The sequence below is a fragment of the Diadema antillarum genome, unplaced genomic scaffold (genome assembly GCF_040938485.1).
Source record: "Diadema antillarum isolate AM-2024a unplaced genomic scaffold, OU_Dant_1.0 seq00000016_RagTag, whole genome shotgun sequence".
NCBI classification, from domain to species: Eukaryota; Metazoa; Echinodermata; class Echinoidea; order Diadematoida; family Diadematidae; genus Diadema; species Diadema antillarum.
The window spans coordinates 623,496-649,794 of NW_027271136.1; the positions used below are offsets into that span (position 1 = coordinate 623,496).

Sequence of the window (26,299 nt, forward strand, 5' to 3'; positions counted from 1 at the left end):
AGATGTTATGTATGAGGAAGACAGATCATATGAACTATAAAAAGGGCAATTCTAAACCATGTTCAAGTAGAATTCAACGAAAAGAGTAAAATAAGAAAAACAGGGTGGTAGAAGAAAAATCAAATACAAGACTTCAAACTTGTTAATGTTTGGAATGCAAATCGTATTTACTGCAACCGTGTATTGACTCCATTCCTGATCAGACCAGTGGGAGGAAAAGAAAAATGTGGCATTCCAACACATTTAAAGGTTTCATTTCCTTCACATTCAGACTTGGAAATACACAATACTTGATGGACAATGAAAAAAAGAAAAAAGAAAAAGAAAAATAACATCATTTTCTGTCTTATTCAAAGAGCAACCAAAGATTACATGTTTGAAACAAAGGCAGAGGTAGTCTTCATTAGATTGTTCAAAATCATTAGAATTATTATTTCTGAAGTATCATATTAGGATTAAGGCAGTACACCCACAACCCCACATTATAAATACAACTGTAGTTGATGACAGATTCACCTAAGGGGTAACATGGAGAATGTAAATTGTTCTCATAATTATGCTGTAAACTGATGTTGAAGAATAGAATCTTCACAAGAGGCGACAGACATACCTGGCCTTGACCATGATGCTTGCTACTGGACGATGCTTGGACAATGCAGACAGCTAGCCAGAGGACGAGGAGAACCATGACGACGGCAGTCACGAACTCATTCATGATGAGGGCATTCCTCATCTCGTTCGCAGTGACAAGAGGCAAGCAAGAAGATCCCAACTACCATAGACTTGCTTCAAAGCAACAGCATCCTTGCAAGCTGTTTCTATCTGTGAGCAACAGATGAGTGAATGGCATCAACAGAGATACTATCACAAACTGCCAATATCATTTACACAATGACTTTTCACTTTTCCGTTTCGGGGGAAAAAAAAAACACACAAAAGAATGACACTTCAAATGTTCTAGCCTCAACAGGAGGGTCGGCCTGATGTGCTATTTGGGGAGGTCATAAATCGATAGCACATACATATAGACAGGTCATTGAATTTGCCTTAAAAATTTGTGAGACTTGAACATTAATTCTTTACTGAAAGTTAAAAATCCTCATATAGATCATTAGTACGTACAGTGTATGCATGTTCCTTCCCACAATAGTCAGCATCTATGTATCATCTAAATATTATGCCATATTGTTACAAAGTTATAGATTACATCCGTGTCCTGTACTGTACATACTGTCCCAATATTGTGATATCACAGCATCGGGTTAGCATGTATAGTGTATGTCAGAGTAAACTTTTGAGGGACACTGTACATATAGGTGGGAAACCCATTCCCAATTAGCTAGTTCGGGGTTCCACTTTGTGGATACATGAGCAGGAAAAGGTCATCTTTATCAACATTGTATGTTAGTTTTTAAATTCACTGGGATTGAACATCCGCAGGGTGGTCCACAACTTGAAATTTGAGCATATTGCAAGCTCTGAAGGTGAGAATATTGATGAAATTGTATGTGTGCGGAGCATGCAATATTTCACAACTAATTATTCCCTGTTGTGCTGCTATGTTCGATGTTCTGTCTCATGTTTTGCACACATACTTTCTAAGTAGGGGAAGTGTGGGAGAGTTGAGCCACTTTTTACATTTATTGATATTGTTCAATAACTATACACAATTTATGGATTATTCCTTTGCTGGTATATACTACAACTATTCAGGCATAATATGATAGCCCAATAAGACACCTAGCACAAACAACTTGGGGGTGACACTTCGACAAAAATATTTTGCAAAATGGCTCAAGTCTCCCTTGATGTGGTGAGAGTTGAGCCACGGGGTTGGGAGAGTTGAGCCACTATGCTACAGTCCCTACATATCATATCAAGAAGTTCAGGCTTATAAAAGAAAATGACTATGGAAACCTATCTAAGAAAAGATGGTGTAATGGAAACAGAGGGGGCGGGGCATCTGTTTGACTTACGGGTCATCGGATGGATAATGTGGATGTTGTTGGGGTCCACCTACGATCACATGATCAGGATTTCTAGATGCACCCTGATTGGATTTGCGTAATAAGTCAACTGTTGGTGTTAGGGAGAAGAAACCGCCTGTAGGGCGTCACCCCTGGCGAGAACACCACATACCTTTCCAATATTCCTCACCTCATCCAATTGCAGACCCATTTCTTTGACCAAAAAATGACACTCATTGAGCCACTTGAAGGGAGGGTTGAGCCACTTGAGGGCTGAGCCATTGGAATACACGGTTTAGCCATGGCACAACTCTCCCTCGACACGTTGGCACAACTCTCCCCACAGTCGCCATTTAAACTAACCCTCAAAACCTATGAAAGTGACCACACCAAACATGTTGAAATTTGCTGAAAGAAACAAATGATATACAGACTATCTGCTAATCAAACTGATTCGCACTTTATCGTCTACCATAGGTGTGAGAGAAAACCACATATCTGACAAGTGGACATTCACTTTTGGTGACCAAAAATGGTTTTTCTTTGACTATTTTGTCATGCTTCGTCCAACGTCGCTGCCTCATACACTGGTATATAGTTAATCATAGGCATGAACAAGAAATGGCAGCAGCTGACTGCTGTCAGTCACTATGAAGATGTGAGGTGGCCTGGATCAACTCTCCCAGTGGCTCAACTCTCCCACACTTCCCCTAGTTTGATGTTTCTAAAGTTTTGAACATTTTTTTATGTCTAATCACATTCTATTTTGAGCATGTTGCCAATTTCCATGGATGTTGCATAAGAATTCGAGCATGTTCAGGGAATAATTTTCCTGGTATCGCGTAGCAGTTTGCTATGCATTTTCGTATGACTGCTATATGCAAAATATCATTTGCATAGCAATTTCATTGCATAGACTTGTACACCATTTTGTTCAAAATGTATCACTATCAACTAAAATTGCTATTCAATTTTGAGAAGGAAAATTATTCCCTGATGTTGCAGCGACATGCTCAAACCCATCGTGACTCGTGGACCACCCTGATCTGTGATGTCGAGATTATTCAAGTAGGGTCCTAATCTTTGGTGCTTGCCAGCACATCCATCTGACAGCAAAAAGGGTAATGGTGTTTGGCAATATCGATACTTGTATTAAGTTGTAACTTAGAAATAAATTCAACACAAACCAATGATCATGGATGCTTTCCCATAAGGTGTTATTTGCTGGGCCATTCTGGTCACCTAAGGGGCATTTCATAATAATTCAATAATAGTGGCCACTTGTATAACGCACAGGTCCACCTTTCCGTGCTCGTGGCGCTTCAAAAATGAAAAGATCTATAGATATACAAATGTATCAAACATGACAACGTAGAAAGAAAATGGCAAACAACAAACACATACCAGATAAAGAATACAATTGTTCCGAACATTATAGACAGCAATTTGATAGCATCAGTGTGAAAGGAGCAGATATGTTTTAAGTTTGGATTTGATTGGAATGTTTCTGTAGACAGCAGTTGCCTTAATGAATAGAAGTCTACATTGTAGGTAAAGCGTTATGTCTAATAAATTTGTTGGACAAATTTGCTCTCAGCCAATCAGATGCAAGGATTTCAGTAGCGTATGAATATAAGTTTTTGTCAGAAAGAAAATATTTGAGAAAGCGCTTCAAAAAATGCCCCCCCCCCCCCCCCTATGCAAATTCATCCTTTGACTTTGTCTTTGTTTGTTTACACATGATTGATGTAGGTTCCTAATGATGAATTTCATGAATTGCTATGTCGGACAAGTTTTGGCCAATGTTGCTTTAAAAGTGAGTGAAGTGCCGAGGCGAGGCGGCCCCTGTCAGTGTGTTAGAACAGCTACTTAACATTACATTTACAACACTGACGATCAGCGAGAAGAAAAGAAAGGCCATTTCATTTGCACCCACGCGTGCATGTGCACATCTCTCTTTGGTCGTCAGAGAGATCGTTATGGCGTTAGCTTTGGCCCCTCATTCGTTTTGAATAGTGAAGGTGGTGAACGTGAGAACAGAATGGAGTAGACCTAATTAGGTGGCCGTACACAATCACAAACCGCAAACAACACAATCCATACACCTGTGACCTGGGTACCTGTGTCGAAATGATTCTCGTATTCGTCACTCTCATGCATGGAAGTCTCAGCTCTCACTTCTCAGTGCAGACTCAGCTAGAGACGGACAACAGCCAAAATTAGCGAAAATCCTACTTCGGCAACGATTGGTCATAGATGAATCAACTGGGGACCAACTTGGAATGAAATACAGCTGATAGAACGCTTCCGAGAATCCTTTGTCTTCTTAGCAAAAACATTTGACTTGACCTCACAACAGCTGGGTTGCAGTCAAACACATTGACATTGCGTAAGACGTAGTCGCGAATCTTTCCTATTCTTGGACCTACTCTGCCAATCCCTTCCACGAAATGTTACACGTGTAATACCTCTATTGACTAGAGAGCTGATTGTGTGTAATACAGCAGTGTGTACCCTCTGCACAAATTCAAGCAGAGCACCACAGTATGTACATTGTACTTGTTTTGTTTTTCACTCGTGTTTTTTTTTTTTTTGTGCATGCACCCTGTCCTTTTCCTGTCGTAGAGGGGGATGATGACATCGAACCAAAGAGATTTTCCGCAGTGGTGGGGAGGAGAAAAATCTCTTTGCATCGAACCTATTGATCGAACCACGGAACTCAACCGTGCGTACAAGCCCAGGGCCCTGTTGCATAAAACCCTTACCGCAGGACTTACCGCTCCTTTCTAGCGGTAAGTCTTCAAATCAGCGGTAAATTTTATAATCCTAGATGCTGATTGGCTGTGATGCCAAATTTTGACGGTAGTTACCATTGTAATTCAATGGTCAGTTTTATGCAACGGGCCCCTTGGCCCTGTTGCATAAAACCCTTACCGCTGGACTTACCGCTCCTTTCTAGCGGTAAGTCTTCAAATTAGCGGTAAATTTTATAATCCTTGATGCTGACTGGCTGTGATGCCTAATTTTGACGGTAGTTACCATTGAAATTCAACAGTAAGTTTTATGCAACGGGCCCCTGGACTGTTGTAGACCACCAACTGCCCAACGAAGGAGCGAATGAGCTCGGTGTAGTCTATACATATTACAGAGTATGCACCGTTTATTACCGGAATTTGGTCTCGGCGATGACTGAACAGTGAAGTGGATGATGTGCATGATCGAGATGATGATGTACATACTGACTGCATACTATGGCATACAAAGGGCTGCAGAATGTTACTGTTGATTTGGAATGTACATTCTCCTTTCCTTGAGGGGTCAACAGCACTCCCTGCACCCAGGTCGGGGCGAAACCCCCAGCAGAAAGTATATAAAGCCTGGCCTAATATTTATGTACAAGTATATGATTTACAAATGTACTTTCATGTAAGTATACGTAAAAGAAAATATTTCCGAGGACAAGTTAAGAAACCAGTGGAAACCAAAAAGAATAAATACATTTCAAGGCAGCCGAATGCCCTTTCTTAGCATATAGGAATGCAAGGGCAATGGAACCATTGAGTGGAACCAGGGAGGTGAGACGCACCTCCCTGGTGGAACCAATACAGTATTCTTTGGCTTGGGGAAAAAGGTCGGGGAAAAGTCGTCTGAGGAAGGGGGAGATATTGACCCTGCAGTACTTCCCCCTCCCGCAGTCCCTGCACTATGGAATGTGCCCCTTCTTTGGAAGGTTCGCCAACTTGTGCATAGACGGTCTTCCCAATTTGACTTGAACCACCACTGGGGTAAAAAAACATGGAACTGTTCTAGCTCAATGTAGCGTCAGCTGAGAACCAGAAGGGTGCTATCGTTTTCTGGGGTTTGAGTGGAAACAATCAATTCTATAATGAAATAAAAAGTTTGTTTAATCAAAAGTGGGCAGATTTTGAGCATTGTAGAAATATAGGGCAAAATAACCCGTTGTGGTTTTAGTTTTTTTACCATTTTACGGAAAACTAAATAAATTTAGAATTGACGCCATGATGTGAAGTCGGGCTCTGCATTATGATATCAATAATTCAATACCCCCGAAGATTGTGATAAGGCCTTTCTGGTTCTCATCCGACGATATAGGTATGAAAAATCACGTTATAGAGATATTTTGTTTCAACTACTCAATCTCAGTATGATGGGCATAAACCTATATATCACCTGATCATCAAATGACAATTATATAAAGATTTTGTTTTTGGTACTCTAGACACTCGATGTTATAGTTCGCATCAATAAATATTATGCTAAAGCTGATGTCTGTATGAAACGAAAGCAACGTTGTGCATTTTATTTTGATAACAATGATACTCGACTAAAAACTTGAGGATTTCATGTACAGTCTAAGGTAAAATTATATCATGCAAATTATATGCCAATGATTACTGTAGTTTTTTTTTGTGTGTGAAATTGAATTTACATCATTTTATACCAATAACTTGAGCATTTCCCCACACATAATTATTATAGGCCCTAATGTTACTCACCAAAATGGATAGTGTTATAGTAGTATATGACCGTGTTAGAATTATCTGATATTCTTGCATGATCGAGAAATACTCATTCCCAGTATATTGCTTGATATTTGCGTCTTAGATCATAAAGGCTCTATAGGAATAATCTTTAATATAAAAAAATACACGCAATCACAAATACTGGTAAATCGCAGAACAACGTTCTCAAGGTTCACTTCTATAAAAGACTCGGGTCCGTGCATAGTTTCCTCAACTATATATCGTATTAAAGACAACTCTATAAGTATTCAATTAGTAGCAGTGAGTACAAAGAAGTATAATTATGATTATATATTTTGCAGAAATGCCAATGTTTATTTATCCTATAGTACTATACCTATATAGACGATCGAAAATTTCATATACGCTTCTTCTCACTATTCTTGCACAAGCATTTGTTTCGTATATGGACTGGACCAATTAAGTGTTTGTATCTTTGCCAAAAAAAAAATAAATGTTTTTGATATGTGAAAGAGACACATTTCAGTAGTCCATTGCACCAACTTTCAGAAAAAATGGGTCATTAATTAGTGAAAAAATGCATCTGAAAGTTTCTAAACACAATGGGTCTGGGAAGCAAGACTACAGCAAACCCTATTGTTTGCAGTGGGTTACGGAACCACAGCGGTTCCTGAATCTTCCAGACACCGTGTGTTTGGAAACTTTGAGATGCATTATTTCACTAATTAATGACCCACTTTCTCTCAAAGATGGTGCAATTATTGTGTCTCTTTCACATTATCCAAAATAATTTGTTGGCCAAAGATACACTTTAAATGATAGTGATTAAATATGCGCCAATTATTGATGTATTCAAGCGAAAAGATTAATTTTGTTCTTAAAATTCGAATTTGTTAATTGTGTTTTGTCTTTAATCAAGTTATCTTAATGGCTTTCTTTTGTCAAAACTGCATGTTCTAGTACCAGTGAATATAAAAAACTAGATATATCGCTACGGCTACTGATATGCCTCCGCCATAATGCATGGTTCTCCTAATAGGTCTATAGTACAATGTCTTGACAATGTGTGATGACAGTTTCACACAATTGGCAAAATATTAAAATGACAGGTTTGACACAAATGTGCTGAATGTTCACTTTCCTAGAACTAGGTTCAATTGGATGAATGATTAAAATGTCAGAGTGCAGGTATTTGGGGAATATAAGTATAAGTATTTATGCATTGAGTAATTTTCAAGGTATTGAGAAAAAGTATAATTTCAGTATCAAATGGGAAAATAGCATTATCTAAACCTGGCCTTTGACCTTTGACCTCACAGTTCCAAAGAGAATCACTGTTAGGTTGAACATGCATAAATATGTAAGTTTCATGATGATACCTTGAGTTACTTTCAAGATATGGAGGAAAAAGTGCAATTAAGCACTTTCACTTGACCTTTTACCTTTTGACCTTTGACCTTTTGGCAAGAAACTTCCCCAAAAATATATATTGGGTAATACATGCCATACATCAAGCTTTTTAAAAAAAAAAAAAACCTTCAGGCATATTGCATTCTAAGGAAAGTAGTGATATTTTGAGGAGTTGACCTTGACCTTTGACCCCTGACCTTCGACCCATGACCCCCAACTTCCCTAGATAATCACTGCCCATCGGTACAAGCATACCATATACTAAGTTCCATGAAGATACCTTGAACCATTTGCGAGATATGGAGAAAAACATGAAATTTCATTTTTTTTTCACAAAATAACCTGTGACCTTTGACCTTTGACCCTGTGACCCTAAAATCCACACAAAGTATTATCCCCCAAGGATATACCCTCATACCAAGTTTGATGTAAAACCACCACACGGTTCTTGAGATATCGACAAAAACAAAACGGGACGGACGGACGTACGGACGGACGGACGGACGGACGGACGGACGGACGGACGGACGGACGACCCGAAAACATAATGCCTCTGGCCACTTCGTTGCGGAGGCATAAAAAAAAAAGTTCCTTGCAAGAGCTGTGATACATATCCCTTCCCGATGTTTCTTGGCGCTTTGTCGTTTCTGTCGTTTTCCGCGATCGTGTGTGTGTGTGTGTGTGTGTAGTGGTGGTGGTGGCAGTGGTGTGTGTATGTGTGTGTGTGTGTGTGTGTGTGTGTGTGTGTGTTCTTTTGTGTGCTCCTATAGATACCTTTTTTCAGTTAAATGTTTTTGCCTGCCAGACTCTCTTTTCCAAAAACAATAAATTTGTTGAAACATATATAGTTTATACGGGGTCATCCCACAAGACCAACACCCACGAGTCATGGTATTGCAGCCCACGAGTTCGACATTGAAAATAGGTCCATAAATCATACAGCTCACGAGTCATACAGCCCATGAGTTCGACACAAAGGCAAATAAAGCCATGCATGAGTTCGACACTATACGTAAAAACAGCCCAGTTCGACAGAATACGGGGCTTAATGTGTCGGTCTCGGTGGGCCTTGTATACTTTGTGTCGAACTCATGGGCTGTATGACTCGTGAGTTGTATACTAGTAACTCATGGGCTTTATAACTCGTGAGCTCTGCTATGACTCGTGGGCCGTATGACTTGTGGGTATCGGTATCTCGTGACGTGCACCCGTTTATCCACGTTGTACACTTGCTATTTTTTTTTCCGCTTTCAAAATTAATGTAAATGTTTCCGTAATTATGTTTATAATAATATAGTTTGTATTTGCATCGATTTCTTTTAATGATTGTATGCATCAAAGAATTTATAGATGAATACAATTTGAATTGAATTGACTCTTCAAATGTTGTAAATGTAATTTTTGTGCATGGCTTTTTCTGTTTTTTGAATCTTTTGAACTCAAGTTTCACATAATCATTTTCACTGAAGTTGATGGCAAACGAACAAATATAGATGATTCGGATGGCAAACTATTGTCTCCATTAGGTTTGTATATCATACAGACCACAATATCAAATAAAACTTATATTTTTGTTCGACGCTTCACAACAGCAAACCTTTGTCCCTCGAAAAGTCATCATTGCATGTTGTTTTTATGAATGATAACAAAAAAGACCAATAATCTGATATACACGTGGTTTATATAGGTTTTATGATATATATACATGTATATATATATATATATATATATATATATATTTGGTAGGTCCTACCCTGTGTTTCCAAATAAAAATCAGATTTTTTTTTATTGTTGAATTATTCAATTGAAAAAAAAAAATTGTTATTCCAAAGGTTTACTGATTCGAGAATGAAGTAAGGTTCGTAATTCCACCGCACTTTTTTCATTCTTTCTTTCTTTCTTTTTTCACTTCTGATCAACGAACCTTCGGGTGAAGGAATCTTTTTGATGAACGAAAGGATTTCAATTTCGGAGTAACAAACATTTGGAATAACAAACTATAACGAAACTTCGCCACAATCAAAAAGTTACTGTTTGCAGATAAACACGCCCTTTTTGTTTTTTGGGGTTTTTTTTTTTTTGTTGTTGTTTGTTTGGGTTTTTTTTGTTTTGTTTTGTTTTTTTTTTTGGTGTTTTTTTTTGTATTGATTTTTGTTTTCATTTTCGGTTCAACGAACATCAAAACTATATACGGAATTTGTGCGTTTCATAATAGCGAACCGCGAAGATTCCTAGTCGAGATTGTAGACTATTTTATTGCGTGCCGAGAAGAATTTCCTCACTATTCCAGTTGGTGGCTTATAGCATTTCGCTGCCACCTCCCGCGGGCGTGTTTTTTTTAGACGGCACAGATTGGGGAAACTAAAAATCTATCGGGGACCCTATCCCTAAACCTAACCCTAATCCTAATCCTAACCCTAACCATCAAACCCTAACCCTAACCCTAACCCTAACCCTAACCCTAACCCCAACCCTAACCCTAACCCTAACCATAACCAAAAACCCTAACCCAACGTTTTTCCCATAGGTTTAACACGCGCCATGCCCCAATCTGTGCCGTCTTTAAAAAAAACGCCTCCCGCGGAGTTCACGTCCAACGCGATTACTGGTGTGCGAAAAGGATTGTTGACATTTTTTAGATTGAAGTTAGAATATCAAAATTCAAAACTAATGCCAATCTAAACAATATACATATGATTTGAAATATGTACAAATATAGATATCAAACCACACAACTGAAACATAGTTTAAATTAAAATATAAGTGATTATCAAAATGCAAATGAACAAATTAAGTTTTTGCAATCCAAAAATAAGATTTTATATAATTCATTTTAATACAGTAGTTACAGTATGATGAAGATTGGCAACTTTAACATTTACCAGCTTATTTCAGAGCTAGCGCATAAGCGCGTAGCGAGACGACACCATACTAGTATGTAAGAGTTCTGTGGACGACACCTACGTACTCCATACACACCGTCGCACACACACACACCAACTGTGTGGTACCCATAGAGCTGTATACAGCTCTTGCTATATAGTATGGTGTACCGATTGCAACACTACCGCAGGCAGATGAGAAATACAACCATCAGGCATCACCTAGCTCACTCTAGATCCTGTTCATAAGATCGAGTTGGAGCAAGCCGTGCTAGCGAATATAAAATGCTCCTGCGATCTGACTGCACATACTACACACGTCGCCATAGCTCTGTCTCTGCATACGGCAACGAACTGTTGAAATTCCCTGCCTGCCAGAGCCAGAGGCAGAGCATATCGAGAGTACCGACGTGTTCTCGTTTTTTGTAAACACGTACAACAACATCTGTATCCACACCATCCCACCACCACCCAGTCAGTGGCATCACAGCCGTGTGTGAGAATGGACTGAGTGTTGTGAAGCAATCCACAACACTGGCATGACGAGCTGGTTATGAGTCTCATCTCAAGCGTCGCTGAGGTGACTACGGGAATAGACCTAACGTTAAACGTTGATACCTTGCCTTGGACTTGGACTTTTTGCCTTTGGCCTCGGCAGTCGACAGACAGAGCTAACGTAAGTCGCTAGTCGTAAGTCAAAAAGTGTGCAAGAATATTGAACTATGAAGTGACTTGAAAAAAAGGGTGCTAGGCCTATTGTGTACTAAACTTACTGCTAGTCTACATGAAGTGTTTGTTGTGCTTGTGGCCTACAAACAATCAATGTTCTACAAAATACCAGTAAAATGTTAATTGGTCTGTTGGTTGTGTTGTGTGATTTGACCGAAAATCCCAGGCTCCAGCTCGACTGCAGTGCCAGTCCAGTTTTGCATGGTCACACATGGCCAAAGAAAATGAATGATGGGTCCATGATTTACTGATTGATTCTCCCCTTGATCATTTGGTTAGAGCAGGGAGATAGAAAAAGACCCCCTCCCTGGGACCCTGGCGGCATGGCCTGGTTAGAGTTCATAGACATCATACTGTAGGCCGTGATCTAGAATAATTTACTAGACCCTAAATTCATTAATGTCTGGACTCTGGACTGTCTTGTGTATTCAAGTAATTTACCGTACGGTCGCCACTTGCGTGTATTTCCTATGCACTCCTGGGTTGGCGAACTAACGATAGGCACTGAATTAGTTCGCCGCCCAATAGCGCGCCACATATTATTTTAGCGCGTGTGTTATACGCACACTTCAATGTAGGATGCATTGTGTATCATCGCGTTTGAAAAACTTTGTTAATCTGCCACCTGGAATCCATTCAAAATCAAAAACATTCTCGCATTAAAAATGGTTTTGTCACCTGTTGCATATGGTTGGATTACAATTATTTGTGTTTTTATGGAGGAAAAAGGTGAATTAGGAATGCCTTTTGAGAGCGATGAAAATCTGTCGCCCCAGCTGATCTCCGATCGCGGCGCGCATTACATGTGATGTGAATGTCTGGCGACTTTAGGTAGTGGCGACTTAATGGTAATCGACGTTAGTATGTTTGTACCACCAATATTAAAAGGAAAGAGAAGCAAAGTGGACTTCATGGGGTGACAAAATTTGTTTGTGTACTAAGTATAATTTGTAGAAGTGTATTGTTTTTCACTGAAAATCATGTAAATGTGTTTAGGGCAGATTCAGTATTTCTCTAGTCAGTTTGCTGTAGGATCTACACAGAGTCGAAGAGCTAGCAGAGAGGAACTCTGTATCATTTGTATGCCATGTAGCAAACCAACCTCGAAAACAAGAAAACGACCAAATTAAAGTCCTCTTGCACATTCTCTCATTTCTGGCACCTGTTGCATTAAACTTTTTTCAGTGTGCTCCTGTTATAAAGAACATTGTTGTAACAAAATTCTGTATACAACAAAATAAAATCCAGGTTGCAAAATTATCAGCTCTACAAGGTGTATGTTTTTATTATTTATTTGTTCGGTTATAGTGGAATTTCTGTATAACAAAAGAAAAGTGCCGGTCCCGAGGACTTCGTTATAACAGGAATCTGGTGCTGTACCGTACCTGAAAAAAAAAGGGGGGATGGTAATAATTAAGAACTTGGGTTACGTAATCTGATTTTGCTATTCAGTTTGTCAACACAAGAAAAACTGTTTAAAAAGTAAAAGAGTTAAAAGAGTTTTCTGAGGGTTTTTTTTTTCTTTTGCAATAGGCCCTACAGTAGGTTCTCATCTGATAACAATAGTCATGATCAGAAACAATTTAAGCCATGTTTGTAAGCTCCAACTGTGAATAAGAAAAGTGATAGAGATTTACAGTACATGTACATGTCCTATTTGCCGCACAGTCCAAAGCATTACAGCTGTAATTCCAGTCAATATGACAATACTGACTGGAGTATTTTAGTTGTCCACTTCTAACCTTTCCAAACTGCTTTTATACTTGATGACAGTCTTTTACTACATGTATAAAGATTAATTCCTTTTCATGATATTTGTTTTCAAATGATTTTGTTTGAAGAACATGCCATACTGATTAGTCTAATTTAGTACTTCTCTTTACAATATGACTGTACTAAGTCTTTACACCAGTGAAAGGAGACTATAAAATTATAGTGAATGACGATGTAAAGAAAGGTTGTTCTTTTTTTCAAATTCATTCAATGCTTTTCATATTTTCTGTCTTGAAGAATGTGTAATGTCATGATTTCTCTGATTTATCTAGAATGGAGATGATTTTCCTTCAATTATGAGGGGAAAAAAATAGCAATCCTCAACACACTATGATACATTATGTAGGATCGTTTTCAACAGTAACAGATTTATGTGCAAAATTTATGGCTCACAAGCTGTGTAAGCACTTTCATGTGAATTTGCCTCTTCGAAAAGCGTGGGCTGAAATCCATGTTTTGACATGATAGAATGAAGTACACGTACACTGTAATCTTTGTTTTGTAGACTATAATTGCATTTTGTGTGACAGTAGGAGTTTAATAATTGTACATTAACATTCTTTTCCCAGAAATTATCCAAAAACTTGTTCACACTTTACATCACCTGATGTCTGACTGTTTCTTTAGTTCAGAGAAAAAAAAAGAATGTACATTGTACATTACTTGCTTTCATGAGCTAACAGTGCACTAATTTTTGTAGCATATTATAATTATGGCATGCATCTGTTGTTAAATGCATACCCTACATGCATATTTTTTCATGAGAGTTAGTAGCTATGCGCCGTGATGCTTCCCTCAAGATCTTCTTGCACTATAATTTCACATCAATCAAGGTAATCATTTATAATATCTGTGTCTGTTGTACAACAAATACATCTAGGTGTGGTGACAGGAACGGGGAAACATGAGCAGCGATAGGAAGCCCAAGCCACCGAGGCCAGCAGCTCCCCCTGCTCCGAAGAAGAGCGTCAAAAAGCAGGCATCCTCCGGTCTGTCTTTCAGCTTCAATGACCTCAAAGCAGTGGACAGTGATGATGAGGAGAAAAGCTTTGCACGCTCTACCAGGCCGGACGCCCAAGACTCCATGCACAACAGTCGACGGGACAAAGAACTGAAGCCATTGTCAGGTGCCAATCATGATACCAAGGTGAAGGAGCTGAAACCATTGTCTCACCCTAGTAGTGAGAGCGGGAAATCAGGAGAACTTAAATCATTTGGTAGCCTTGACAGAAACTCAGTAGATGGTGGTTATGAAGTGCTTGACCATCCATTTGCATCAAGGTCAGTTGAGGCTCCGAGGCCAGTTGTCCAAGTGCAGAAGGTGCAGGAGGAGATTCAAAGGTCATCTCCACCAAAAGCTGGTGTAGAGACAGATAGGAAGGAGGACCAGAATGCAGCGAAGGGTAAGCCAAAGCTGAAGAAAGGTGGCTCAGGTGTCCTCAAAGTGGCCACAGAAGTACTGGAAGAGAATGAAAATGACATTTTGAGGCTGCCTGCAGATTCTCAGGAAGCACTGGCTGATCCTTTGAGTTTCTTGGACAAGGTGATGGAAGATCAGTTGGGCAGCAGTTTTGATGATGATGACGACAGTGGAAGCAAGAGTCATCTTCGCAAGAGGAGAGAGAGTGGAAATGCTCGAAAGAAGGATCTCCATCAACATCGGGCCAAGAGCTTAGATGCAGACTTTCGTCACAACTCTGAGAAAGTAGTCAATGGTGACAACTCCCTTGACATTAACCCTTGCTATTTCAATGTTCCAACCCCTTCAGAACTGAAAGATGACCCTGTGAGGAAATCGGAGTCTGGAGCAAATTCCAAAAAGTCTCAAGCCAAAGTGATATCGTTGTCAGGCCTCCTGTCCAACCCCGACAATTCGGAGGTCGATGGGGATACGCAGAGTATTCGCACCAACTCTGATGGAGTCAGAACCCCCGATGTGCCTCCTGATGAGGCAGACTGGGTCAAGATAGAGCGGAAGCCCCAGCAGGATACCAGCAGTCCTCCCACCTCCTCCAGCCGGGCGCAGTCTCCCGAGGAGGAGAGGAATGCCGTTCTTGAGGAACCATCCGTGTCTCTCCCAGCCCTACCCATCTACACCCTCAGTATGCTGACATTGGCAATGTTCGGCTACTACCTTTTTCCGCTGCCAACTTACCTGAGTGGCTTCCTGACAGGCCTCCTCTGCGCCTTCTACCTGGTCCTGTTCCTCATCTGGCTCAATCTTCCAGCAAGAGACAAATTCTATGTAGAGGAGGCTGGGACAGAGGTGGATACTCCTCTTGTCATCCCTGGACCCAGACAGACAGCAGCCAAGGTCAGGAAAGAGCAAGAGAAGGTGGTTTTAAAGGTAAGAATCTGACCCCACTCTTTGCTGTTATGATCATTTCCAAATGGAAGCAGTAATACATTGTATAAATTCACATTTCTAAAAGATCAAGGCATACCCCAGATTCTACTCACAGCCATATTCAACATGTACAACATATTTTAACATTCTATGCCAATAAAAACCCTGCCGTAATTCCGAGTCTGTCACGTAACCTATGGATTCAGTCAAGAGTATGTAACAGATGTCATTAGAAAAGAGATACATGTATAAAAAAGAAATTTTCATGGAATCAGAAAAGTTTGAAAGTGCAATGGATAACCATTATGATGCAAGTGATATCTAGTTTGAAGAGGCATTCTTCAGATTAGGGATTGTACTTATTCTCTGCTTTTCAGGCATAGAATCATTATCTCCTCCTTTGTTTAAAATGGCTGCCCATGCAAAGTTGCCACTAGCTTGTGTACTGTTCCAGTCTCTAGAATTCCAGTGTTTTTATTGAAAAAAAAAAGAGATAATTATTATTGTAAACCATTTGTACGTTGGCAACCTGCCCAGTGGTCAGGGACATCTACACTGAGGTTAATATTTAATTCCGTATAAGAGCAGGCTCCAATCTAAAGCTGAGCTGTAGCTGCTGGCATGACATATCTGAGGATGGCCATGTGGGACAAATCCCAAAGGAGGCATGCTCTACGTCCAGGCAACATGAACATCTCAAACAAATAGAACAGAATGTTGGGTTCATATCAGCATAACAGCTGAATCTCAAATTGAAAATGGTCACCACATGGTTGGTAGTGGTAACCTACATGTATCTTTAATTCATTAACAGATCTAGATGCCTTTTCCTATATGTACATGATGGGTTTCCACACACTAATATCACAGTTTTATAATCACAGTTTTAATATATCATAGCTTTTAATGTCATTCACTTTCTTCTTCTTCTTCTTCTGTTTTTTTTTTCTTTTTTTATTTATATTTTGGTGCCCGTATTTGTCTGTCATTCCCATCAGGCGACTGTTACAGTATGTGTGCCACATCAGTGGCATTTGGGGATGGGGGCTCTGAAGGAAATGATTCAGCTTTAGAAGTTAAAAATCATGTTCTTTGCATCTAGATTTATCTCCAGTGACACAGGTAAAATGATTTTAAAGAAATGATTCAGTATTCAGCTGCTGAAACCTAGAAATGACATATTATGTGTGGATGGAGGAGAGGAGATAGTGTTGACACAACGTGGTTAGTACGGTACCATAAAACCAGAAATGTTCACGTGCTTGAAACTTTCACAAAATTCGCAAGAAGCCAAGAATCATCAAAGAAAAATGCATGTGAAAGGTTTTGTCTACGCAATGCATCTAATACCAAGGACAATTTGCAAAAATTTCGTGCCGTGAAAGAGGCCATCGGCTCCAATTTGCATACTTCCTGCCATGAATATTTTTGGCTTTACAGTATACTGTAAAACATGATGTTCGCAGCATGAAATTTTCGCGAGTTGCCTCTAACATTCAATGCAAATAGTGTAGACAAGAACTTTCACATGCATTTTACTCGCAAAATTCGAGAAATTAAAATGCACGCAAACATTCCTCGTTTTACAGTAATGGTACATTTAGTTGTTTTACATACATGTATGCACAATATCATGGTTGTACCTTGTTGTACAGAGTGGACATGTGCTGAAGCCTTTTGTACTAACTACAAATTGTAGTACCAGCATTTACTGGTTATGGAGGTCAATCAATGTTGACATTGTTAAGATGACTGCAAAAGTTGTGACTTGTCCTCTCAATATTCCAGTTGACCTCAATGCATTCCTGTGCACCGTCATAAACAGAAAGTTACCTGTTTAGGAAGCAAAAGTGGTTGTGCCCATCCAGGGCTTTCCTTTTTTGTTATCTATTTTACAGAAGTATTATATCCTAACAATTGTGTGAGACATAATATAGCACACCAACCAGTGACAAAAGACCAGAGGAACCCATGAGAAGAGAAAAAAATGATGAAATTCCTTCGATCTGCATTTGGAAGATGGACTTGCTCCACTGGAGGCAATGACTGTAGGTTCTGAAAAAACACAAAGATGTGTCATGCACACTAGTTGGTGCATGTTTAAGAAACTCTGTCAATTAAAATTGTGTTGTATGTGACTAGCAAGATAGGAAATTTGCATAAGTAGTTTACGTAGTGTAGATCACTACTTGTGAAGGAAATATATTATATGCAAAAGCTTGGCTGCAGATTGTGTATCACATTGAAAAAAGAAAAAAAGATCAGCTCAAAACCAAAATACATTTGATATGCTAGACAATCAATCGTGGAAGTGATTATTTTTTGTTTGCACTAAGATCTATTTTTATGCAGTATGTCAGTTTTGACAGGATTGTTAAAACACTGCCTTAACATTAATGGTTTCCTCTGTACGACTATTTTGTAGACAGGCATACAAGATGTACTGCATATACATGTAATATGTATGTGGTACATGCTGATTTTGATGTTCTTGTATCTTATATCATTTGCTTGATTTCTTTCAAACTTTCAGTGGTTCTTTCAGGGTGATGTACACATACATTTGCTACAAGTACAATATTAGTACTATTAGAAGAGAATAGTAGAAAGCGGCAGTGTAAAACTGTAGACAGCTTAAAAAATTTAAGCTACCCACAGCAATCAGAAGAAATGAAATATCACTTTAAAGTCAGGGTGGATTACAGATTTTTCACTTTCTATGCTGTCAAGAGGTCTATTTAAACTTCAAATATTTTTTAAAAAAACAATATGTAGCATGAATTTTTTCAGTAAGGTTCAAATGTATTTTGTGAGACATTTGGGGATACATGTAGCAGCATGGAACTCTTTCCTTTCAAAAGTGGTTAGAATGATGCATTCCCATCATTTCCCTAAATGCTCGTATAATACATTTACGATTGTATAGGCTGCAATTTTAATTCTGTGACATCTGCCTCTGCCATCCCAATATTCCATTATAGTGAATAAGTTGAAACATATAATGATGAAGCATACAGATCGTCATGATACTATAGTGCCACATTCTCCAGAGGAGTTGGTTAGGAGGAGCCTGGAGGAGGGTTAGCAATCCCAAAGAAGATGATTTGGTATCAGCAGTTCGATTTCAATCTGGGAGATTCCCCTCGAGGTTCGCAAGCAATTACTTCTTAAGCTCACTCAAGGGAGCTGGAGGGGGTCCAGCGGTATTATTGTGATGAGGGGAAGGGATGAAGTTAGGTACCATTGGGATGCAAGGTTAAAGGCCTATCATGAAGTGCAAAGATTGGGCAAAGGCAGGTGCTTTGTGACTTTACAGCCACCATACAACTGTACATCCCTCATCTGTAGAGAATTTCTCACATTGCATGTAATGTGTTTAATGTATCCGAACGATTTTGTAAACTTAATGATAGGTTCAGTGTGTTTCTACTCAAACTAAAAGGGCTTCTTAAACCTGTTGAAGACAGGCTGATTTTGCTACAACATGCATTTCCCATAGACTCTTGCCCGAGTATACTGTACTCTGGACTCGTCTTCAATGGGTTAAGGGTACTTTTAATGTCATTGTGATTGTAGAGCAGAAAATCAGAATACTTATGTCAGTGTATTCTCATAAATGTCTTTGAAAATAATGACATGTGTGTAATTGAAAAAGAAAAGACAGGAATTGATTCAAACCAACAATAATTGCATTGAGGATAAAGATGTAAAAAGATATATTGAAGAAGTTAAACAGACTTTATTGAGTTACTCGTATTATTTGCCCAGTTATTGTTATGGGGCAAATTAAGTGGATAAAATGTGTACCAGGTACTTCACTTACAAATGTACATCACCATACAACTGCAATTTCCAGAAAGTATGTTAAAGGGGCCATAGGGGAATGAATGTGTACCTGAGGACATGTCCTTTCTAGTTGGATGGATTATGAGGTACTGTATGCTGCCTTGCCTTGACATCTTGGAAAGCTGGATTTTCTTATCCACACTTCAGTAGGAATGATATAAAAGCGGTGTTGAGAGAGAAAAGGAGTGGATGGACTGTAGCAGACCGGGGAGCTGCATTGTAATTGCGTAGCATTGCATTGTAGAACAGGTACAGTACAGTGTGTCACCAATGTACAAGATTACACTTGTGCATGGTGTAGAGTACAATGTGTATCTGTGGGCAAACACATGTATGGAAGAGGTTTGAGGCTAACAGGTTGCCAGATGTCATGGCCATACAAGAGTTTGTTGACCCTTTGGAAATGCAATGTCATTCTCATACTGTTGTTGCTGTGTTCTAGGGCCTGCTCATAGGGGGTAGAACTGAAGTTTTACAGTAAGCTCACAGCGTTGAAAGTGGGAAGGGGTGGGGAGGTATGGGGATGCATGCAATGTATTATGACACCGAAAATGCTCGAGTGGAAAGCCCATTACACAGATGATGAGCATGTGAGCTGCCTGTTTGTTTTGCCACCTGTACAATACATGCATAGTGTCTTACCTCTTGGTACTGTAGGCATGTCATAACTTCTGGCAGTAAAGCTGCACGAGATGTGTAAGTAAAACAATGTACTGTAAAGTCATGGTCGGGTGGGGGGGGGGGGGGATGTTCATCAGAGTGCCAGAATAGGCCCATTCTCACTGGGAAATATGGCAACATTAAAAGTTGTGGCATTTGAGCTTATCTGTTCACACTGCAACAAAAAATTGCAAAGTTAGAAATATTGGTACCGTATGCATGTTTTCACCACAGTAGTATATCAAATTCATATGTGCAAAATATCACATCCTTGTGCAGAGAGTGTTCTCCTAGCAAAACATCAAAATGAGACTTCACACAAAGTTAGAGAAATTACTTTCCATCTGCTGATTTTCTTTGGCAATATTTTGAGTGGCCTATGGCACCTGTTGCCTAGCAACTTTCGCCAAACTTTTTCTGATGTTGCGATTTTTTTTTACTAGTGGTGTGACTGGCCCAAATGATAACAAGATGTGGCAGTGAACAAGAATTGGCTTGTACAAGAAAGTCATTCACAGTGAGAGCATTATTCAAACAGAATAAGTGAATTCTTGTGTCAAGTTGTTTTATTGCAACTGATTGACAAATTGCCCTTCATCAATGTACTAAAGCATTGACCACTCAGTGCTTATTTATGTCGATGAAAGGCAATTTGTCAACCAGTTGCAGTAAAAACAACTTGATGGTCAGTGCGTGCTGCTATGAGGGATCAGAGCCAGAGTTGGCTGTCGTATGGAAGCTCTGTAGTCTAGTGGACACAATCCCCATCTAGTAGCTAGTAGTAATCAGGAGATTGTTGGTTTGATTCCAACCAGAGTATAATATTGTATTCCCATGATTGTTTTATCATAGCTGCTACTTAATACTGAATAATCGGTGCTTACATGTATTAATGTTGATGAAGGGCAATTTGTTAATCAGTTCCAACAACAAATACGTAGGAATTGTGAAAAATCAGTGAAGTACAGTGTAGGATTAATTATAAGAAACCCTGAGTTATCTTGTGAGCCTGTCTCAATTACGAAAAGGAAAACCTGTCTGCAATCATACTTATGCTGAGTACCTTTTTTTTTTTTCAGGTTACAGCACCCGCTACTACATGTATGCAGAGTTGAGCACCCCAGTTTCAAACTTTCATCAAACAATATTGATCATTAATTGTTTTTGTAGTTTTCCTTGAATTTTTGTTTCTTTGAATTTTGTCCATGCTGACAAAGAATGGCGATGAAGTTCTCCAGTACGATCTCAGCCCACAGATGGAAGAGGTGACTTGCGGGTGGTTTGCTGTGTGTGTGCTATTTTCAAAACGTCTTTGATGTGATTTACAACCTTTCTGTCCTCCAGTTGTCATGGATCCAATTTAATCAGACACAGATTAGTTGTGTTATGTGCCTTTTGATCACACATGTAATGTTCTGATCACTAACCTAGATGTTAAGACCTCTTTTCTCAGCAGAACAATGCAGATCTCAGATATTGAAGATCTTGTTATAGTTAGAAAACATGTAGCGCATGATTTTTAGATATTTCGTGCCCATGAGAGTGACCTGTAGTGCTTACCTCAATGTTTCTGGCCCCTATGAATGTAATCTCGTGTGTGTTATTGTAGTTATCTGTCAGTGAGCTTATGGTGCTTGGCGTACAGAGAAGCATCGAGTGTACAGTACCTCCACTCAGAAAGCAAGAAGCTTTTGGATCATAAATCAGGATAGAGAAAAACTGTGCACAAGTGAAAACTTGTGGAAAATCTGACAGATGGCATGAAACTTGCAGCCAGATCATTTGAGTAATGTTGAATCGTATGATATAGCATTCCATCAGTCACCCCTTGATAACCTTTGAACTCACTGGCATGATGCCCCTTTTTATCTCTCAAGATCAAAACATACAGTAATTCACAGGAGATCTCAAGTCTACAGGCTGGCAACTGCAGACAGGAAGAAATGCCAAAAATGTGCAGTAGCAGAGAGGAGAAAAATATGTTATTATGTGAAGAACCGCATCCAGGCAATTACCCCCAGAGGGCAATTACGCCCCCCCCCCCCCCCCCCAAATACTGGTTAGTGGTAAGGTTAGAGTTAAGATTAGGGTTAGGGTTAGGAGTTTGGGTTATAGTTAGGATTAGGTTCAGGATTAGGATTAGGATTAGGGCCAGGGGAAGGGGAAGGGTCGGGGGGGGGGGGGGGGGTAATTGCCCAGGGGGTAATTACCCTAGACCCGTGGGGAACAGTTGAAGGAGAGGAAAATAGAGGAAGTGCAAGGTTATGTTCACAGAGGCCACATTGAGTTAAATTGTTAAGGCATCTTGTTCACTCTCATGTTCAAACAATTCAAAGCCAAGGACAGATAAGCTTTTACTGTACAATTGTACCTTTAAAGTTCAATTCCACACCATATTAAAGTTGTCATGACTATTGAAATGAATTAAAGACCAAGTTCACCTTCATATACATGTGGAATGAGTGAATGCAGCAATATTATTAGATCACATCAGTGAAAGTTCAGGGAAAATCTGACAATCCATTCACAAGTCATGAATTTTTACAGTGTTTGCGCTGTCACTGCTGGATGAGAAGACTACTACAGTGTATGATGTCACATGCATACAACGATATAAGGAAAATATAAAGAGAATTTCACAAATTTTTATTTTTTGAAAAATATGCACATTTCCTCGACTTGTCACTGACGTATGTTAAGGGTAATATTATTCCCCCTGCCTTCTGAAAGAGGCAAGTCAAGCGTTCTTTTATTATGCGAGAAAAGTGAAAATATGTTGAATTTTCTTTATATCGTTATACACATGACATCACAGGCTAACTTAGTCTTCTCATCCAGCAGTGACTGAGCAGAAACTTCAAAAATTCATAACTTTTTAACGGGGTGTCCAATTTTCCTCAAACCCTCACTGATTTGTTCTATTAATATTGCTGCATTCACTCAATCAACATGTCTGTGAAGATAGAATTGTCCTTTGATATCAGATGACAAGACATCAAAGTTATTTTTTGACTGTTGTTTGTCATGAAAGCTTTCAATGTTCAGGACTCAAGAACGAGGTTGGCATTCAGAGCTGGCTCATGCTATGCCATCAGTTCTGAGAGGGGGAAATAAAGTGCCATGCTCCAGCACCAGTGTGTTAAAGAATGGCACAAGGGTTTGTGAGATTTGGGTTGGCTGTGGGTTTGGGATGTAATAAATCTGCTCAGAGAGTTTGTTTTGATAATGAAGTTCTCTACATTTCATTTTTTTTTAAACCAATTTCAATGTCATCCATATAGACCTGTTCGGTGTGAGTGCTTTTAATGTTTAATATCTATTTCAGCCATAACTGGAGGGCTTCAGTATGCCTAACAATAGTTGATTTATTCACTGACATAGCACTGCACCTTTCCCATTGCATTAGCCGTTGAATCATCTTTTCTTCCTGCATTGTATTTTAGAAGCCCCCCAGTTGTGGCTGATATATAAGTTACAGAAAAACCAGATAGGTCTACAGTGTATATGTCTTAGCACCATACTTACAATGTGAATAACACACTGCGGTTTGTTTGTGCACTCTGGAGTCATTAGTGACCAACTAACAAGCTAATGTTCAAAGAAGGAATATGGATTCATGTATTGAGTAGCACCATTCGATACTGAGAATCTTTATAGAGTTACAAACAAACTGCTAAAAACAAAACGTCTATTGTAGGCTGAATATTGCTTTGGGGATTTCTCCTGCACCACACTGTTTGCTTCTTGACTGAGTAATAGACTGGAAGTCTTGTTGGCAGGAATCTAATGACTTGGGCTCCATTTCAATTTCCTGCAATGAGTCCCTCAGGGTAATAATGAGCGAGGAGATAACATGAATAACCTAAGATATATTCCACCACTTCTATTTTTATTTGTTTAGATGCCACACTGCAAAATGTGCAGTCATGTGGTAGTAGTCGCTCACACTGAGCAATGCTTGTCTCCATATGATCAAAATTGATTTTTGTTCTTATTGTGTGAACCTGGAGATGATGGGAAATTGCATCTTCACAAACGGTTTCTTCAAATTACAGGGAACTTGCTGTGAAAGACAGGTTCATTTCTGTAAACAATGTGAAGTGGAATGATTGCTCAGATTTTCACAATCAGGGTATTGATAATATTGTGAAGCTTCAACTAAAGCTGCTTCACGAACAAAAATTGATATACCCTTTTTTCAGAGCTTTTTGTTTCCATAGGATTGGTTTCATAATGGAAATAACTTTTAAGAAAACTCTTTTGAGATTTTCTAAATGCAGGTAATTTATACAGTGGACTTCTAGAGAAAACAAGCCCTGCACTGAAACAGCTATTCTGCTGTAAAATAGTAGGCCAAAGTAATTTCTTTTTATTCATTGAGAAAATGTGATGTATTAATGGTATTTTTGTGATTGTTGAGTTGTTGCTGTGTTTGTGGGAACTTGTTGTTACCGGATACTTTGTTTTGATCACTATATGCAGGGCTCCACACTAACTTTTTTTTTTGGTGGCCCAGCCAAAGGCAAACATCCGACCTTTTTTGGTGGCCCGATCAGGCCACCAAAGTCTTCATTTATGAAATTTTGGTGGCCCGACGTGCATTTTTGGTGGCCCTGGGCCACCGGGCCACCGTTAGTGTCGAGCCCTGCTATATGTATGAACTGTTGAACTGTGCGGGGATAGAACCGTATTTAACTTTCTTTGTCTCCCCAACTATAAAGTATACAATATTGTGGAATACAGGAAATCATCACAGTCACCAGAAAAGAAACAATTTTCTAAATTTCCAAATTTAAAATGAATATGTTAGGAATTTTCTGCATGGAATATATATTACAAATGAAATACAGTCATTTCTTTTTGTTCACAAGACAATAGAACATACAGTGTGTGCATCCGAATATAATACTGAGATATATGTGTAAAGATTAGAGAAAAGAATAAGATAACACGTCAGTTGGGAACCACTCGGGATAAAGTGAATCAAATATTCAGACTGAATTATGGTACATGTATTAGGAGCATAATTGCAGAAGACTGTCGTCAAATAAGAATACAGCTTGAAGATACGACAGCCTTGAAAGAGAAGAAAAAACAAAGAAAATGGGCAAAACATACATCTTGTATGTTTTGCAATATATACAAACCAATATTTCCAAACTACAGTAGGGGCCTATACCATTGTACCTATAGTACAGTATCACAGGGAAATCAAAATCATAAAAGCACAAGTAGGGTGTGGTTTTGGTCACTTTTTTTCAACAAAACTAGCTTGATGTTATTTTTTGTTGTTGAAATGTTTGTCACTATGCAGAAGCCAGGAAAATGATGGCATGGTCATAAAGAGGTTTTTCAAAACCCTAAGCAATGCTGAGTATACAAACACAGAAATTGGTATGTGATGGGGCTAATGTAGTTTTTTTTTTTTAATGTAATGTGAGTGATAGTCTGTGACTTACAGTTTATTAGTTCTAATTGAGAACCAGAGAGACAAGGCATACGGTACTCTATGTTTTACTATTAAGCTTCCGTACAGAAAGCCCTTGTTTTAACTTGCAATACAGCGCATTTCCCTCTGTTGTTATATCGGAGATTATTTCATGAGTTTACAAAATATCAACATAAACAGGAGTTTCAGCGTATTCATGTAAACTACAAATTTGTAGTTGTACCAAAAGAGACCTTAACCACAATATGAGAAATTTTAAGTAAAACTGTGAAACAAAAGAGCTCAGCAGGCTATTTCCAGCTGTATATTAAGCATATTGTGACATTTTAAAGCATAAATGGGAAGGTGCATTAATGGTTATTACTAGTGTTGTAAGGCAATATATCATTGTTCCTCTTTCAATTTTGATCATGTAACCAGGATGTGCTGCTGTAAAATGTTGGTTTCCATTCAAAACAACTCTTTCTGTAGAGTACATTTTCAATTCAGTGTCATAGGTCACACACTGTCAAGACATGTGACAAGTTACTTTCACTTCTGTGTTTACTTTTAAAAGCATTTTTATCAATAGTTCTGGGGGGGGGGGGGAGAACCCCTTTCAGACACATTGTTTATTACACATTTTCCCTTATGTTTCACTGTGACATGTAAGGCAGAGTATAGTCTGGACTTTAAAAAGAAAATGAATAGTAGTCATTTGAGAGAATCTTGCATTCTGTTTTGAACTGGAC

General features: G+C 39.0%; 2 protein-coding genes across 3 annotated transcripts in view; one reads left to right on the forward strand and one right to left on the reverse strand.

Annotated features, from left to right (window-relative positions):
- Positions 1–4,427, reverse strand: part of LOC139725147 (serine/threonine-protein kinase/endoribonuclease IRE1-like) — a 45,936-nt gene extending 41,509 nt beyond the window's left edge. The window contains exons 1-2 of the mRNA XM_071636236.1: positions 4,038–4,427; positions 611–822 (exon numbers count right to left, since the gene is read on the reverse strand). Of these exons, the coding sequence (XP_071492337.1) occupies positions 611–733 (123 nt within the window). The 5' untranslated portion in view covers positions 734–822; positions 4,038–4,427. The remainder of the gene's footprint in view (positions 1–610; positions 823–4,037) is intronic.
- Positions 4,428–11,174: 6,747 nt separating this feature from the next.
- Positions 11,175–26,299, forward strand: part of LOC139725148 (testis-expressed protein 2-like) — a 50,151-nt gene continuing 35,026 nt past the window's right edge. For both annotated transcript variants that reach the window (XM_071636237.1, XM_071636238.1), the window contains exons 1-2: positions 11,175–11,440; positions 14,147–15,613. In XM_071636237.1, coding sequence (XP_071492338.1) covers positions 14,171–15,613 — 1,443 coding nt within the window. In that variant the 5' untranslated portion in view covers positions 11,175–11,440; positions 14,147–14,170. The remainder of the gene's footprint in view (positions 11,441–14,146; positions 15,614–26,299) is intronic.